General features: G+C 56.7%; 1 protein-coding gene across 2 annotated transcripts; it reads left to right on the forward strand.

The window, feature by feature from the left end:
* The first annotated feature begins 5120 nt into the window (after positions 1-5120).
* Positions 5121-7903, forward strand: PHLDA3 (pleckstrin homology like domain family A member 3). Of its 2 annotated transcripts, XM_036909512.2 has the most exons (3): positions 5121-5858; positions 6287-6363; positions 7241-7903. In XM_036909512.2, exon 1 carries the CDS (start codon positions 5415-5417, stop codon positions 5790-5792), a length of 378 nt encoding a protein of 125 aa, XP_036765407.1. In that variant the 5' UTR covers positions 5121-5414; the 3' UTR covers positions 5793-5858; positions 6287-6363; positions 7241-7903. The 2 variants fall into 2 exon arrangements, with proteins under 2 accessions (XP_036765407.1, XP_036765408.1); XM_036909513.2 differs by lacking the exon at positions 6287-6363 and having other exon boundaries at positions 5126-5858.
* Positions 7904-16051: the final 8148 nt, after the last annotated feature.

Raw genomic sequence — 16051 nt, forward strand, 5'->3', positions numbered from 1 at the left:
GTCTTGGGTACAGCCTATAATTTGCATTTCTAAGAAGTCCCCAGGTGATGCTCATGTAGCCACCACACTTTGAGAACCTCTGCTCTAGACCCCTGCTGTCTCAAGAGTGTTCCAGAGACTAGCAGCATCACTGTTACATGGAAGCTTCTAGAAATGCAGAATCACAGCTCCTACCCCAGACCTGCTGAAGCAGAATCTGCATTTACAGGATCCCTAGGTGTTCTGTTTGCACATTAGTCTGAGAAGCAGAGGTCTACACCACACCACTTCTTCCTTACTGGGAGTCACACCCAGGCAGCCTAGAAGAGCCTTGATTTCCAGGTGCCAGGAGACAATGGGACAGGTGCCTGTGGGGGACCCTGCTCGTTTCTAAGTTTCTGAGGACTGGGAATGGGTGAGGGAATCACACTGCTAGGAAGGGCTGCACTGTCAGCCCAGGGTCTGCTCTACTGGGGTGCCCACTCCCCATTGCAGGAGGTTCTGCAGAGCACACCCTGGGGGAGCTCACAGCTCGTGACTGCCTTTCAAGTGTCTAAATTGGCCCTGGCTTTCAAGCCTGTCCTTGGTTTTTTTGTTTAACTTTAAAAGTCTATGTGAGACACATGTGTTTATTTCATTTTTTAAATACGTGTAATACACGTGTGTGATGCAAACCATACAGAAGCATGTTTGTAGACTGACAGGCGTTGAGAATCCATAGGTAACACATGGGTGTGAATCCTTCCGGATGTAGGCTCTAGAGAGAAATGGACCTTTGCTCGTCTGGGATCATATCACACACTTTATTACGCTTACTGTACCGAAATATTTTTCCCACAAAACAACACTCTTTGGACATCTCTATTAAGATCTGCAGATTTGTTTCATTATTATTTTTCACTACTCCACTGTATGAATGTTTATGTATCATAGAGTGGAGCAGTAAAAAATAATAAAATAGTGAATGTTTATGTATCATACTTAGGTGGATTTCTAAGGGAAGCAATGCATGCATATAGTAAGAAAATAATAAATCAGTACAAATCAAGCTATATGGAAGACAAACAAAGAAAAAGTAAAAGTCTTTATCTTCTCTCCCCACCCTTTCCTAGAGGAACAACTGTTAACCATTTATTTTGTTTTTTTAAATAGTAGATGTGATTTTTTTAGGACAGTTTTTGATTTACAGAAAAGTTGAGCAGATGGTACCGATTCCTGTATACCTTCCCCACCCCCATAGCTTCCCCTGTTATTAGCATCTTGCATTAGTGTGCTACATTTATTATAATTAATGAACTAGGGTTGATACATTCATTATTAACCAAAGTCCATTGTTTAATTAAGTTCATCCTTGGTGTTATACAGTTGTGTGGGCTTTGATAAATGCATAATGTCATGTACCCACCGTTACAGGATCTTAAAGAATCGTCTCACTGCCCTAAAGATCCCCTGGGAACATCTAGTGGTTACCACTGTTATGTAAGGTAATACACTCAGACCTGCTCTGTCAGTTCACTGACTCCAGACAGCAGTCACGACTCCTTCTAATGAAAGAAGGGAAGACCACTGCATTATCCCTTCCCACCTCCCAATTGTTGTCGGTTACATTCCCCTTCCATTCACTCATTCCACAATCATGTACTGAGGCCCTAGTGTGTGCCAGGCAACCGTCTAGGTGTGGGAGCTACAAGGGTAAAGAGAACAGATAAAACTCCCTGCCAGCATAGAGCCTACAGTCTAGTAGAGGAGACAGACAATAAGTAAGAAAAACAGAATTTTAGAAGGTGACATGGGCTCTAGAGAAAAGTCAAGCAGGGAAGGGTACAGTGTGTGTGAGTGAATGTCTGCAGGCAAGGGGCTGTGGCTTTAAATGGGGTGGTCCAGGAAGACAGCCCTGAGAAGGTGACAGCTGAATGGGTAGCTGAGCAAGGGGAGGACATGAACCATGTGATGACCTGGGGGAGAGCAGGCCAGGCGGACATCAGCAAGCACAAGGGCCCTGTGGAAGGAGCGCTCGGCCTTGTTCAGGGGGTGGTGGGGAGTGTGGCTAGAAACGGGAGGGAGGGGACAGAGACTAGGTCAGAAAGTCAAGGGCAGGTCCCGCCGGGCCCTGCAGGCTGCCTCACCGACGGGCTTTCCTCGGGGCTGATGGAAGGCGCTGGCGGACTGCAGCCGAAGGAGTGGCACCACCTTCTCTTTTAAAACTTTTACAGTGTTCATATACATTCTGTTTTGTAAGCGAAACTATCTTCAATGCTTTCTCTGTAGACTGAGTCTAACAATTGGCCACCGAACAGAACTTACAATAAGATACGTAAATATTGTAGCAACAGAAGCTACATTACTTTTTGTGCGTCTCTGGGTCCCGTGTTTGCCTCCACCACCCCTTACGCCCACCCTCCCTTCCCCCGCGTCCTGGCCAGCCGCCCAGAACGGACCGGGCTCTCACCTCCCCGCTGGGGACGGCTCACACCCCAGCTAGAGCATGTCCAGCACGCTATTCCCTGGGGCCATGTTGTAGTCTCCCCCATTCCAGCTGGACTCAGATGGACTGACAGCGCAGATCAGCTTTCCTTCGGGGTGGGCAGAGGGAGGAGCCCGCTCTGGGCAGCTACCAGGGGACATTCTGTCCAGCAGTTCCCTGTGGAGTCAACAAGTGCGTAAGAATTGAGTATCTCCGGGCCAGCACTGCCGCCAGCCATGTGCCCAAAGGCTCAGTTAGAGCTCCGCTTCCGGTGGGGGTGGGGGTGGGCAGTCTAGGGATGCCCTGCAGGAAGGCCCCCTGCCCCCTCGCACTCAGGTGCTTCCTGAGCCTTCTGATGGCCCAAGTAATCCAGCGTGGGCCTGAGCCTCTCCCAGATGGGGCTACCAGCCAGTTATAAGGACAGATTTAGAATGAGTCATCTCCCTTCATCCCAGCGGGTCACAAGACTGGAGGATAGAACCCCAGGTTCCAAGGACCTGCGCAGGACCCTAGGGAGATGCGGTGCTGGGCCCTGGATGTTTAGTTGGTAAAGACCTTTCCAGCATCAGAGGATGCCCTGCTCAGTTTCCTTCTATGGCCTTCTCTTTACCCACTTACTCTTGCTAATCAATGTTCCTGTCTTTTCCCCCATTCTCCTGTGTCCAAAGCCCCCTCACCGACCCAGTAGGCTGAAGAAGAAAGTGTGGGTGCCTGGGTCATGTCTCCAAGAAACCCTGTGTGCTCAGATACTTACATAAAGGTGGTGTGGTTTCATCAGACCATCCTGGGCACTCGAGCATCCTCCTGCCAGCTCCGTCATTTACAAATCTGTGTGACATCATCTAGGTTGCTTGACCTTTCTGAACTCCTTTTTCTCATCAGTGAAATGAGCACTATAATAATCATACCAATCTGTCTTGAGAATAAAAAACATGTGAGAGGGCTCTGTAAAGCTTTAAATGCCCGTACATTTGTGAATTAATCTGGAACTGGAGAGAGCGTCCTCGAGTCCCTGGCCCAGCAGTGAGAGAGGAGGAGGAAGTGATGGAGATAAAACAGAGCTGTGAACCGAGCCTGGTCTACAGCCCTGCGTCCTCGGGACTAGTGCTTTAGGTCGCGGCAGGCCTGGGCCAGACTGGTGGGCCCAGGACACTCCTACCGAAGCTGGAGAGCGGAGCCATGCTGAGACCATGGGTGTCTCTAAGGCAGAGCTGTGGGTGCCTCGACCTCCCTCCACTGTGGCCCTCTGGGCCTCAAGAGACACCTGTGTTGGCTGCCTCTTTTCCCTCATGGCACCGTCCCCTCCTTTCCTAGAAGGGTGTTCTGGGGGCTAGGGAGTTAGCTGTCCTGTGTGTGTGTGGGGGGGCACTTCCGACACACGGGCTCAAGAGTTGTGGGTGAGACAACGACAGCTCCCTTCCCCTACCTCCTGACGTGGGTGCTGCAGAGGAGGGCACCCCTCCCCTCCACACTAGACCCTCCTTTGCCCGTTAGGCTCTGCATCAATGGGCAGGAGGATGGAAACAGGGTGTGGGTACACAGAGGGCTTATTACTGTCATTACTACGTGTCATTATTTCCGTAATAACCTATTATTAACATGTCGATGAATAGGCCCTATGAAACCGTGGGCCTGGAGGAGCTGACCAAGGGGGGGCAGAGCCAGGGCCTCGGAGAGCCATCTTCCAGTGCCGGGCCTAGTCCCAGGGTCCCGTCCTCCTCTAAGGGCAACAAACGCGGGGGAAGGGAAATGACGTTGCCCGAGACTCCGGGAGTTGCCAGGCCCCATCCTGGGCCTTTCACGAATGTTACCCAACTCATCAGAACTCCATGAAATAATAAATTAATCCTCCAAAGAGGATATGGGAAAACCACAGGAGGATAGTGAAGTTGCCCACGGTGGGCAGGACACCACAGTCAGGGCGGAGGAGTTGTTTGAATCCAACTCTGCAAAGCTCCCGTGTCTACGCAGAAAGGGGCTGAGTGACCCCAAGGTTCCTCTCTCCGCTGGGCGCAGTGGATTCTCAGTGCCTCCCGGCGCCGCTTGGGGTAGAAGGAGGGGGTGGGCCGCGCAGGCAGAGACAGCGGGGGGCAGCCCCTGCTGAGCGGGACAGAGAAATGTGCCGATGGGGGAAGAACCCAACATCGGCTTGATTCCCACCGTTCCCCCGGATCTTCCTCATTTTTCTGATTGCACGGTGCCAATGGGGAGCTGGCCTAGCAAGGACAGGGGCAGAGGCTGGACGCCAGGACTCCTGGGAAGCATCCCGCAGCACCCAGCCGGCGTGCGCCGCGCGGCTGCCAACCGGTGTGCCCCTGCGCGGCCGCGGAGCAAGACGACGCTCTCCCACCAACAGCGAGCCTCTCGTCTAGGAGGCGCTTCTGCCTCTCTCCCGCTCCCCGCACCGCCTGCCCGGCGTCCCGGGGCTGGAGGAGCTGCGGCTCCTAGAAGCGCAGACCCGACGCCGGAGGCTTGGTCAGTTGGCTGAGCAGCCCCCTGCTCGGCCCTGCCCTGCCCGCCCGGCGCCCAGTCCCTCGGGTGGGTGGCGGCGGCCCCGCCCCCGGGCCCCGTCCGGGCGGGTGCGCGGCGCGGAGGGGAGGGCCGGCCGGGGCAGGAATGCGCGGCGGGCGGCGCGGCAGGCGAGCGGCGGAACATGTAAGGGCACATCCCGCGAGCTGCCGTCCTGCGCGCACACCGAGCCCAGGGAGCCAGCGAGCGGGCGCAGCGCGAGCGGGCAGCCGGGCTGTCGGCCGGGAAGCCGCGGAGGCACCAGGCAGCGGCGGGGCGGGGGAGCCCCGGCGGGCTGAGCGGGCGGTGGGCACCCGCGCCCGCCGCCGAGGCAGCGGAGGCCCGAGGACCACGCGGCGGGCGCACCGGGCAGCCGGGGCGCAGGCGGGCAGGGCGCACGGCCGGCCAGCCCCCGGCGCCGGAATCCGCGCTGCGCGCAGCTCTCCCGAGACCCCGGGCGCCCATGACGGCCGCGGCGACCGTGCTCAAGGAGGGCGTGCTGGAGAAGCGCAGCGGCGGGCTGCTGCAGCTCTGGAAGCGGAAGCGCTGCGTGCTCACGGAGCGCGGGCTGCAGCTCTTCGAGGCCAAGGGCGCGGGCGGCCGGCCCAAGGAGCTCAGCTTCGCCCGCATCAAGGCCGTGGAATGCGTGGAGAGCACCGGGCGCCACATCTACTTCACGCTGGTGACCGAGGGCGGCGGCGAGATCGACTTCCGCTGCCCTCTCGAGGATCCTGGCTGGAACGCGCAGATCACCCTCGGCTTGGTCAAGTTCAAAAACCAGCAGGCCATCCAGACAGTGCGGGCCCGGCAGAGCCTCGGGGCCGGGACCCTTGTGTCCTAAACCGCCAGGCTCACTGTCTTAACCCTCATGCCCCCCGCCGAGGTGCACGCAGGGCCCAGAGGTCAGGTAAGCGCCCTGGGTATGGGGCCCTCCTTCCCTCCTTCCTCCCTTCGCCTCCTTCCTGTACCTAGAGAACTGGGGACTCCCACCACTGCTCCGCCTCAAAGGTGGGCCATCCTAGGGCCAACAGGGGTTCAGGAGCCAGCATGGGAGGCCTGGGCCCAGGCCAGCGCTGGACTTTCCCCAGGGAGCGCCAGGCAGGAGGGCCTGAATGTGGTCCAGGTGTCTGAGAGAAGGATGGGTGGGTGGGTTGCCCTCCCTCTTCCCCCAGGTTGTTTCCGCCCTGCTTCAGGGACAGGGAGGCTGGCCGGCAGCTCTGCTCAGCGGCTGGGCCTCTGCCCTGACCCAGGGCAGGGCTCCTGGGCTGTGGCCTTCTTGGAGCTGGGAAGAACCGAGGGTGGGATGAACCCAAGTTTGCCCCTTTCCTCTGCTAGGAGGAGCCCTCTTCAGAGAAGAGCTTGAGCAGGAAGCGGGGCAGAAAAGCAGCCTCCCTCAGCCTCCCTCTCTTCAGGTGTTGGGAATGGAACCCAAGTGTCCCTGCCCTCGAGCTGGGGCCTCAGTGGGGAGGGCTTGGCCTGGCAGGGCCGAGGGCTTCACCACCCAGCCTTGACCACAGGTTGTGGGTCCTGAGCTGAGCTGCTGGCACCCCAGGAGAGCTGGAGGGTGGGTAGGTCAGTCCAGAGGCCAGGCCACCAATGCCAAGGAGGTGGGCTGCCTGCCCCTGAGTGCCAGCCAGTGCCCGACTGGGCAAAAGAAGGAGAGACTGGAGGAGGGGCTGGGGCATAGGGAAGGGTAGGTAGATGGGTGCAGGTTGTGGCCACGATTTGCTATTTGTGATGTCTTAATCCCTTTGAGCAGTGGGGCAGGGGTGAGGGGCAGACGTGTGGTCAGGAAGGCCCAGGGGAGGGATCAGGAATAGAACCTAGAAGCCCTGGCTCCCAACCCTGTGCCCTCTTCCCCAGATGCCACTCCCTCCCCGTGGGAACTAGGAACAGGGCTGAGGAAGGATTTGTATCACTCCAGTTTTAGTTTCTCTGGTGGAAACCTATATTCCCCTTGCCCCCTTCTCTCACGCTACCTCAGTCTCCCTGCCGTGCAGCTTGTCCACCTTGACAAGCAGCATCGCAGGGATCCTGGGGGCCCCACCTGGTGCCATGCACCCCTCGGCCCTTCTAAGTCCCCCTCGTGCTGGAGAGGCTGGGCTAAGGCACACGTGCTGTGCTGAGAATGATCCGCGCGGACCCCTCAGGCCACAGGGGGCTGCGAGGAAGAAGATCCCATTTCTCTCGATGTGGAGAACTTCGGGAAGCTCTGGTGTAAAACAGCTCGTAGTGGATACCTGTTACCCTGGTGCTGCCCCGACCCTAACTGCTGTTCTCTCTTGCCAGCATCCCTGTGCCTTTGGGCTCATAGGGGCGCCACCCTGCTCCATTTGGCAAGGCAGAAGCCATGGTCTGTGGAGGAGGCGTTGCAGCTGAAGGAATGGATGGGGTCTGGGAGGAGGGCAGAAGGCCACACAGGGCTGAGGATGAAGATTCAGTCCCTGGACGTAATCGACTCTCAGGACGTACCAGCTGTGGTCTTCTAGCCACAGGCCTGCCTCATCGGTCATGATGGAGGGCTGGCCTCAAAGCCCCTGCCCGCAGTGGCCCTGCCATTTGTCCTGCAGACTGCTGCTCCTCCCCGGCATGGTGCCGTGCCCAGAGGAGGGCATTCCCCCGTGGAGCGCTGACCCGGTGCCTCAGGACTCAGGAGACCAGCGTGGTACCCAGGAGAGGAACAGCCCTGGGATTGCCTCTGGACTCACCTTGGTGGGGAGGGGGTGGCTGATGGGCCTGTGGCCCGCACCTGGGGGTCTCCTGCTGCTTAGGTCCTTCTGGGACCCCCACCTGTCCAGGCTTCTCTTTGCACACATGTTCCCCCACCTCCTTCCCTCTTGCCCCCGCAGTGGTGTTAGCCCTGGAGGTGGTGGGGTAGGATGGGGTCTGGCCGTTACCATTTCATGTCTATCTCAAAATGAAGATGCCCCACAAAGGGCAGTGACCACACTGTTTGCTGAGTGAGTCTTTGCCCACGAGACCCAGTGCCTGGAGCATCCCTCCCCTCTCCCCATCTTTCCTAATTCATGGCCCTACCTGAAATCTGCAGCCTGGGTGGGGAGATACTGTGACCTCAGGAGACACAGCCTCAGTGGTCCTTCAAGGAAGGGCCCTAAGGCCAGGACTGAGGGATGTGTTCCTGGGGACACGCCCTCTGTAGCTGCCTTTTCTCCAGAAGGTGCCGCCTGTCCTGGGAGGTGGCTCTGCTTTGGGGGCGGAGCTCGCCTCCCTGTGGTTTACACACTCAGGCTTTATGCACTTTGTCCAGGAAGCGGTCCTTACCAGTGGCTTAAAGGAATCACTTCAACCTGGGAGCAACGGAGGTACCAAGAAACAGCTGCCCTGGGCTGTGCAGAGACTATGAGCCGGGTGACCCCGAGGCTTCCCCTGCTGTAGTGAGCAGTTCTCGGCTTCCTTCGCCCCCTTGGCCACCCACGTCTGGCCTCCCTGTGGCTAACCAGTGCCCACTGCAGAGCGTCCGGGAGGAGAAAGGAGGCTGAGTGGCTCTCCAGTGATCTGCAGCCTCCTTTAGCGCCTGCTGAGCTGTCCTCCGGTTCTGTTCCCCATCACATGTCTCCTTCCTCTCTGTCCTGTCACCCAGTACCTGAGAGCCCTCAGGAGCATCTTGCTCATGAGATTCGTGAACTATACCTTGCAACTGAATAAGAATTTACAAATTATAAAGGCAGGCTTACAAGTATTATCTCACTGGGCTCTGGCTACACAGTCACCTTCATCTCAGCGCTGAGAGTGGTCTGGGCTCCCGAGCGCCGTGATCATGTGGTGATGTCTGCCACAGGCTTGGGGCCGGGACTGTACCTGCACCAGGCAGCACCTGTACAGCAGCAGGGGGTGGGGAGGGGGCGGGGAGAAGACGGTGTTCCTGCCTTCATTAGGGCTGTGTGACTGGGAAAAGGTTAGCTTCTCCGTCCTCCTGTAAAAGAGCAGCCTCTGAAATAGGATCATTGCTCTTTCAGTCAAACCTGGGGTGACTAGTGGTGTGGATTCCAGCATGAAGAAAGGAGGTGTCCAGGTCCCTGGAAATGGCAGTGGTTGTGAGCAGATGGAATAGGGGTGCAAGGCACACTCATGCAGCAAAAATGTACATGTATTTTAAGTGCCTCTTATTGGCCTGGTGCTATGCTTAGCATTTGGGGTGCAGAGATGAAAAAGAAATAATCTGAACCCTGCTCTGGAGGAGCCCAGAATCTAGTGGGAAGACAAAATGATAGCTGGTGCCAAAAGAGTGGAGCATGAGTGGCTGGGGAGCCCTGGGCGCTTCCTGCTCTGCCCTGCTCTGTGTTGGCCTCAGCGGAGTTCAGAAGAATCATTCTGGGCATCTGGCTGCAAAGGGCAGTGGGGAGCAGCCAGGTGTCAAGGGCAGGGGCCACACATGAGTAGAGGGGGAGGCGGGCTCCAGTCTCTGGAGGGGCACCCAGCCCTGTGGTTCCCACCATGCTGAACTCAGCTTCTCCCATTGCTGGTGAGTCCCAGCCCCTCCGAAGTGCGTGCTTCTGTCGGCACGCTTAGCACAGCCCCCAGAATGTGGTAGGTCCTCAGTGCACGTAGGTGGAGGGCATGGTGATGGTGCTGGTCACGTTCTACCATTGGTAAGAGCTGCATAGTTCCCAAAGTCTCCGAGAACTCAGCACAGAGATCTGGAGCTCACATACCAAGTTTTGGTTTTTAAAAGACATGTGACCCAGCTGGGGCGCCACTGTCTCTCCGCTGGGGAAAGAGACGGCCTGTTTCTTGGGTCCAGGGTTGTCTTCACTGCTCTTGCAAGTCTGAATTCTGAATCTGGAGCACAGGAACGCTTGGCTGGGCCATACAGTAGGGTCCAGTCCTGTTTGGGGGTGCAAACGGGCCCTGACAGTGCCAGCAGACAGGCACGAGATGGAAAAACTGCTCAGGTGGGCCTGAGGATGCTGTGCGGCCAGGGAGGGGCTGCTGCCAACTTCTCCCCCACTGCCCTGGAAGCCATGGCCTCACCCCCGCCCCACATATGAGTCATCAGTGGGAAAACGAGAGGGCAAGTCACAGCCCAGCTGCGGGAGGCCAGTAAGGCTGGGGCGGGGAGGCCGGAGGAGAAGGGATGGCGTGTCCTGGTCTGGGCGAGCCATGCTGGGGCTGAGGCTTTGGCAAGAGGGAGCCTGTTGCAGGACTGAGAACGAGATGAGTGGGAAGGGCCAGGATTAGAACCCCCGAGCTGCAGCTGCAGCAGGAGAGTGGGCGGGTAGATCTAGGCCTTATAGTGTGCAACCCGGAAACCTGGCCTTTTCCAGAAATTGAGGGTGTTCCGGTGGCCATGGGCAGTTGTCCCCCAGGGCCAGGGCCCAAGGGCCCTGGCAAGACTGTGTGTTTTGCTCTGTGCCAAGCGGCTGTGAGGCTGCACGGTGAGCCCTGATCTGGCCCCCTGCAGTCTCCGTGCTCCAGTCCTCACGCCGCAGTCTGCCTGGGTGCTCCGTCCACGATGCAGTTCATTCTCCCTGCTGCCCAGGTGAAAGTCCAGGCTCCTAGGAAGTGAGGTCTCCACTGCCAGGGCTCTCCTGGGGTCTGTCCCACAGGCCGCACGCCCAGGCTCCTTGCATGCAGACCACCCCGTTCCAGGCCCAGCCAAGGCTGCCTCCCACCTCCAGGCCTTTGCACCCCCACTCCTCCCACACGTTCCTGCAGCTTTACTCGCCAGCTCTGAGGAGCCCCGCCTGCTCTGCCTGCAGTCCGGGCTGAGTGGCCGCCCTCCCCTTGGTGCCGCCGGAGCTCCTGCATTAGTCACACTGCAGGGCAGTTGCCAGCTGTGGTCTGTCTGTCCTACTAGACAGTCAGCTGCTGTCATTTGTATATTCCTGCTGCCTCAAAGTATCCAGTACACAGCAGGTTCTTAGTAATAATGATGGCAAATGATATGTAGTACTTACTCTGTGCCAGGCAGGGATCCAAGGAATGTGCAATTACTGAATCATGTAATGCTCCAAAAGCTCTGAGAGGCAATGTTATCATTATGACTCCCATGTGTTACACTAAGAAACAGGCCCAGAGAGGTTAAATGACTTGTTCAGAGTCACACGGCAGCTAAGTGGTAGAGAGCTGATTCAGCCTCAGTGGGCCGCTAGGCATGGGCAAGACGGAGAATGGAGCCCCGAGCAGTGGGGACCGTGCTAGGGCTGAGAAGGGGGCCGTCTGTGTGCTGGGGAGGAGAAGGCTTCATGGAGCAAGTGGCTGCAGCCAGTCCTTGAAATAAGGGTGGTCTCACTGCAGGAGGTGTCCTGGGAGTTGGGAGGAACGAGGCCCCGGGCAGGACTAGCCTGAAAGAGCGAGAGCCCCAGGGGAGGAAGAGGCAGCAAGAACACGGCTGACCAACGGTGCCAGGCTCAGATGGGGTCCTGTGTGGCCCCAAACGCTGTCTGTCTCCTGACCTGGGTAAAGGGCCTCCCCCTCCTGCAGGGTCAAGGGCTCTGTGCTCAGCTATTGTGGCACAGTGCTTCCCTGGTCCCGGAGGCCCGAAGGCAGGGCTCACCCTCTGTGGGGCTGAGTAACCAACCCCATTTGCCTGGGACTCCCCTACTTTTAGCACTGAAAGCTCTGTGCCCCCAGGAGCCCCTCAGTCCTGGGCAGTCTGGGAGAGTTGGTCACCCACCCCTGTCGCAGGGCCAGGAAGGGCTGCCTCTCCCTCCCAGTCAGCTCTGCCCACAGCACTTGGCCCCACTGATTAGCCCTGAAAGAGCCCAAACCTCTGGGCAGCAGTGCTGCGAACCAGGGCACGCCCACCCCCGACTCAGGCGCCAGGGGAACTTCCTGCCATCCTGGGGGGGGGATGGGGAGACAGGCCCGCAGCTGCCCGGAGGGAGAGCCGGGTGTCCTCAGGGAGCTCCAAGCAGCTCTGCCCCTACCCAGCAGCAGTGCCATTCAATTCACCTCAGCCTCAGTATCAGCTGTCCCCTTACAGGAGAAGCCTGTCCCAACTCCTAAGGTAATCGAGGTGGAGAGGATAACAAGGGAAGGGAGGGGACTGTCCCCCACACTTACAGGTGGGGACAGCTGTGAGGGGTGGCCAGGGGGCTGCAGGGAACATCTGAGGTGGTACTTGAATGGAGGGGAATAGGATAAGATTCTATCAGAGAGAGGTGGGCAGGCAAGGCTTTCTGGGGAAAGAAATCGCTAGTGCAAAGGTGCCCAAGCTGGTACAGGTAAGGTGGCACAGGTGACACAGACAGGTCTGCGTGGAACCCAGGGCTGCGACAGCTGGGCGCAGAGGAGGTGGGCTCACTGGGAGCCCCCCAACACTGGCCATGCGCCCTCACGTCTTTTCCAGGCAGTGGGGAGCCTGTCACAAAGCTTCTGGTCTGAATAAACCTGCCCCCTTCACTGTTTTTACCAAAACACGTTCATTGAAAAAAGTGTGAAAGGGCAGGACATAGAAAGAAGAAAACAAATACCACTCTTTATGTTTCCCATCTCTCAGAAAATCTCTTGTTATCGTTTGGTGTTTTCCTTCTACATTTATTTCTATGCTAATATATATGTAATGTATAATTATTACATGTGATATAATATGTCATTATTTTCCACTCATGGAGTCATAGTATGTGTACTCTATTAAATCCTGATTTTTAAAATTTATAATATATTATGTTTTGAGACCCTGGCATCAAGTATTTTAATGCCTGCATGTCATCCTATTCTACTTCCTGTTATTTATTTGACAAACTATCTCTTATTGTCGGACACCCACATTCTTTCAGATTTTTTCTCTGTTCTATACGAGGCTGCAATGAACATTTGCATACTTAAATCTCTGCGTTTCTGGTAGTTTCTTCAGCAGAATTCTTACTGTGTAATGGCTGGGTCCCCGTTGGAGTACAGGGGAGGGGTGCGGTGAGCTGGGTTTTAGAACGGGTGTTGGTGGTCATGGAGAAGGGAGACGCTGGGAGCAGGGAAATCGGTTAGGAGGTGATGAGGCCTGAAGCGGTGGGGATGGAAAGGGGGAAAGGGAAGTGGGAGACAACGAGCTACTGCCAGGTTGGGGAACGTCCACCACGGGGCGGGTAGGAAGGCTCCTGGTGTCCCCCGCATGGAGGGATTCAGGAAGCAGTGAAAACCTTACATTCTCATCACAGGCCAAAGTGAGAATTCCTGCTGGGTCTCCTCTTAGCTGTGTTATTTGGGCAAGTTATTTGGCACCCCATGAGAAGGGGGATGATGATAGCCCACTCCCTGGGGTCGTTGTGAGGCAGACGAGAGACTGCCTGCAAGCAGGTAAGGCACCTGTCTGTCATTACCAGCACGTGATAATCCTCCAGCCATCTTGCTATTAGAAACCTGCATGTAATTAACGGTTTAAATTAGCAACATCCAGCCTTTACCTAATGCCAGCACCTAGCTTCATGGAGTGCATCTCAACGTGCTAGATTCACGTTGCTCCAAGATAAGCGTGCTTGCCTCTTACAGATGCTCAGAGAAGTAAAGCAGCGGCACAGATCAGATTCGGGCCCCCCAACTTGCCCCACTGTGGATAAAGTGAAGGTTCCTGTGGCCAGGATTCTCACCTGGCCCTGGTCAGTGAGCTCACTACACACGTGTGGGCAATATGCTGCTATTGACTCTATATAAAGAGCTCCGCCCAGTGCTCTGGGCAACACAGTGGCACGGCTGTAAGGCTGCAGGAGAGCAGAGACTGGCGTGGTGGCAGCGCCGAGGACAGGGACTGAGAGGGCTATGGGGACAGAGAGGCCCAGAGGCAGAGACTGGCCTGCTGCACAGAGTGGATGGGAGTCTATTGATTGACCTGCCACTGTGGGAATAAAGGTGGGTATGGACCCTTTCACCCCAAGAATGTTCCATTGTTATTTTACGGTCTCATTGAATCCATAGTGAACTTGCCTGGGGCTGAAACCCACTGGCAAGACACCCCTGCTCCTCTCAGTACGTCCCTGGGCCTCCTGCTTAGAAGTGAGGATGGAGAGAGCAGGCGAGGCTCCGTCGAGAGACCACCGTGATTGATCACGCTGCATGGTCACTGACCCGGGGCTGCGCAGGGGGCTCTGGGCCCTGACACACATGCACACCCTGTCCTGCTGCGAGGGAGAGGGCATGTTACACAGCTTGTCTTGAGTTCACAGAGCATGTTGCTCACCAAGCCAGGGGCAGAATGTGGGAGTCTGGCCCAGGCCATTCTCGGGGAGCCCTTGGCTGGCTCCCTGTTGTGAGGGAGGGGGGCCTCCGTGCTTACTGAGACAACACAGGGAGAAAAGCTGTACCCAAAGAGCAACTCTAAAGTGCCGACAGCATCAATTAGTTCTACTTGGCTGGGGTGGTCAGGGCTGCAGTTTGGAGCCCCAGCTATTTATGCACAGGGAGACTTCAGGCTGCTTGCCCCACTTCATAAACACCTACGGCTGGGTGGTCCACCCGACAGGCCCAGCCAGCCTGGCCTATTCCTCCAGCAAGATGAAGCCTAGGCCCTTCTTGGCGAGGTCTTTGGGAAACCCCTCCCCCACCCTCACCTTCTCACCCTGTAATCTCTGTCATCACCCCGGGTTTCTCTCTGGGACTCTGACTACTAAATCTTCAGATGTGACCTCATATCATCCCAGCAGTCCGTGAGGTTGGAAGGGCTAAGAATTTTTTCTGATAGATTAAAGATGATAAATCTATGGCCTGGGGAAGTAAACCACCCTCCACATGGCTGAGGCAGGGTCCCTGATCAAACACCGTCTGCAATTACGACAAATGTTCCCACTCAGGCCTGTTGCTACAGGCTAGGGCATGGATGCAGCTGGGCCATTTGGGAGTTTAGGGAGGGGATAGTCTCTCTGCTCTTTCTCTTTGGCTTCTTCTGGGTGCCTGGGGACTCCTGTCAGCTGGCTTCCAAGTCCCCTCTGTGGCCAGCACCCCCTGGGGGTTGAGATTCCTTCAACAGAAAAGGTACTGATGAGGCCAGCGGTGCCTGGGAGGTCCTGGGTCCACCTCGCTCTGCCCAGTGCCTCGGAGTTCCCAGAGCCAAAGCCAACCTGCAGCCTGCTGAGAGGTATACCCCACTTCAGCAGCCAGCCACCTGCTCCTTTGCTCAGCTGCTCCTGGGCCTGGGCAGAGCCCAGCTGCTGGAACTGACTTGAAGCAGCTTTCTGATTCACTGTCCTCAGCTGGAAGGTGTGGAAGGTACAGGGGGCAGGGCCTGTGTTTCCTTATTGCGCTCACTCCTGGATCCTCAGGGTGACTGGCATATAGTAGGTGCTCAGTAAAGACTGGAAAGAACAAATGTGTGTGTCTATACTGTGTTGGGGGCTTATGGCCTCCTCGGGCAAGTGTGTGGATGAGGAGAGGACATGGGCTGGGCCCCTGAGAGCTCCTGGCACACTTCAGGTAAGTAGAGTCTGGAGCGGTTGGGTGGGTGTGTGGGGAGGACACTGGTGGTGCTCAGCAGGAGTGCTGGCAGCCGGGTCCCAGAGGCAGCACCTCAGGGTCCTCATTCAGGCGGGGCCATCTCCCAGCCCTGTGACCTTGGGCAAGTTCCTCCTTGCTGGGCCTAGCTTTCCTCACATGTAAAAGGATGGAGTTGAAGTAAACCAGTAGATTTCAAATCCAGTGGATGGCCAGAATCTCCTGGGTGCTTGTTAACAGCACAGAACCCTGGCCCTACCCTGCAACCCACTAAATCTGAACCTCTGGGGCAGGGGCCCAGGAATCAATATGTTTAATAGTCCCCCATGGTGATTCTGAAGCTGCCAGTCCAAGGGAACGATGCTCTCTGGCCTCCGACAGGCATCAGGGGCTCGGTGCAGAAAACTCATGGCTGCAGTCCTGGCCCTGGGGTTTGGGGCTCAGGGGCCTGGCAGAGATTTACTGAGCAGAGCCTGCTGAATAGTGTTACACAGAGACAAACACACCTTGCAAGCTCATATATGCCCACTTGGCCTCAGATGCCAGGCCGTGAGGAGTGCCATCTGGCAGCAGCAACCATCACATTCCTCCACTACCTGTGTCTTCCTCAGGCTGTGGCTTGTCTGTCTTCACTGGATCCCACACTCACTAAAACACTCCCTGGGGAAGGGGGCCCACATGCACACTTGGCCTCTGGCCATGCTTTACCGTCTGGATCTT

The sequence above is a fragment of the Manis pentadactyla genome, chromosome 9 (genome assembly GCF_030020395.1).
Source record: "Manis pentadactyla isolate mManPen7 chromosome 9, mManPen7.hap1, whole genome shotgun sequence".
Classification (NCBI taxonomy): Eukaryota; Metazoa; Chordata; class Mammalia; order Pholidota; family Manidae; genus Manis; species Manis pentadactyla.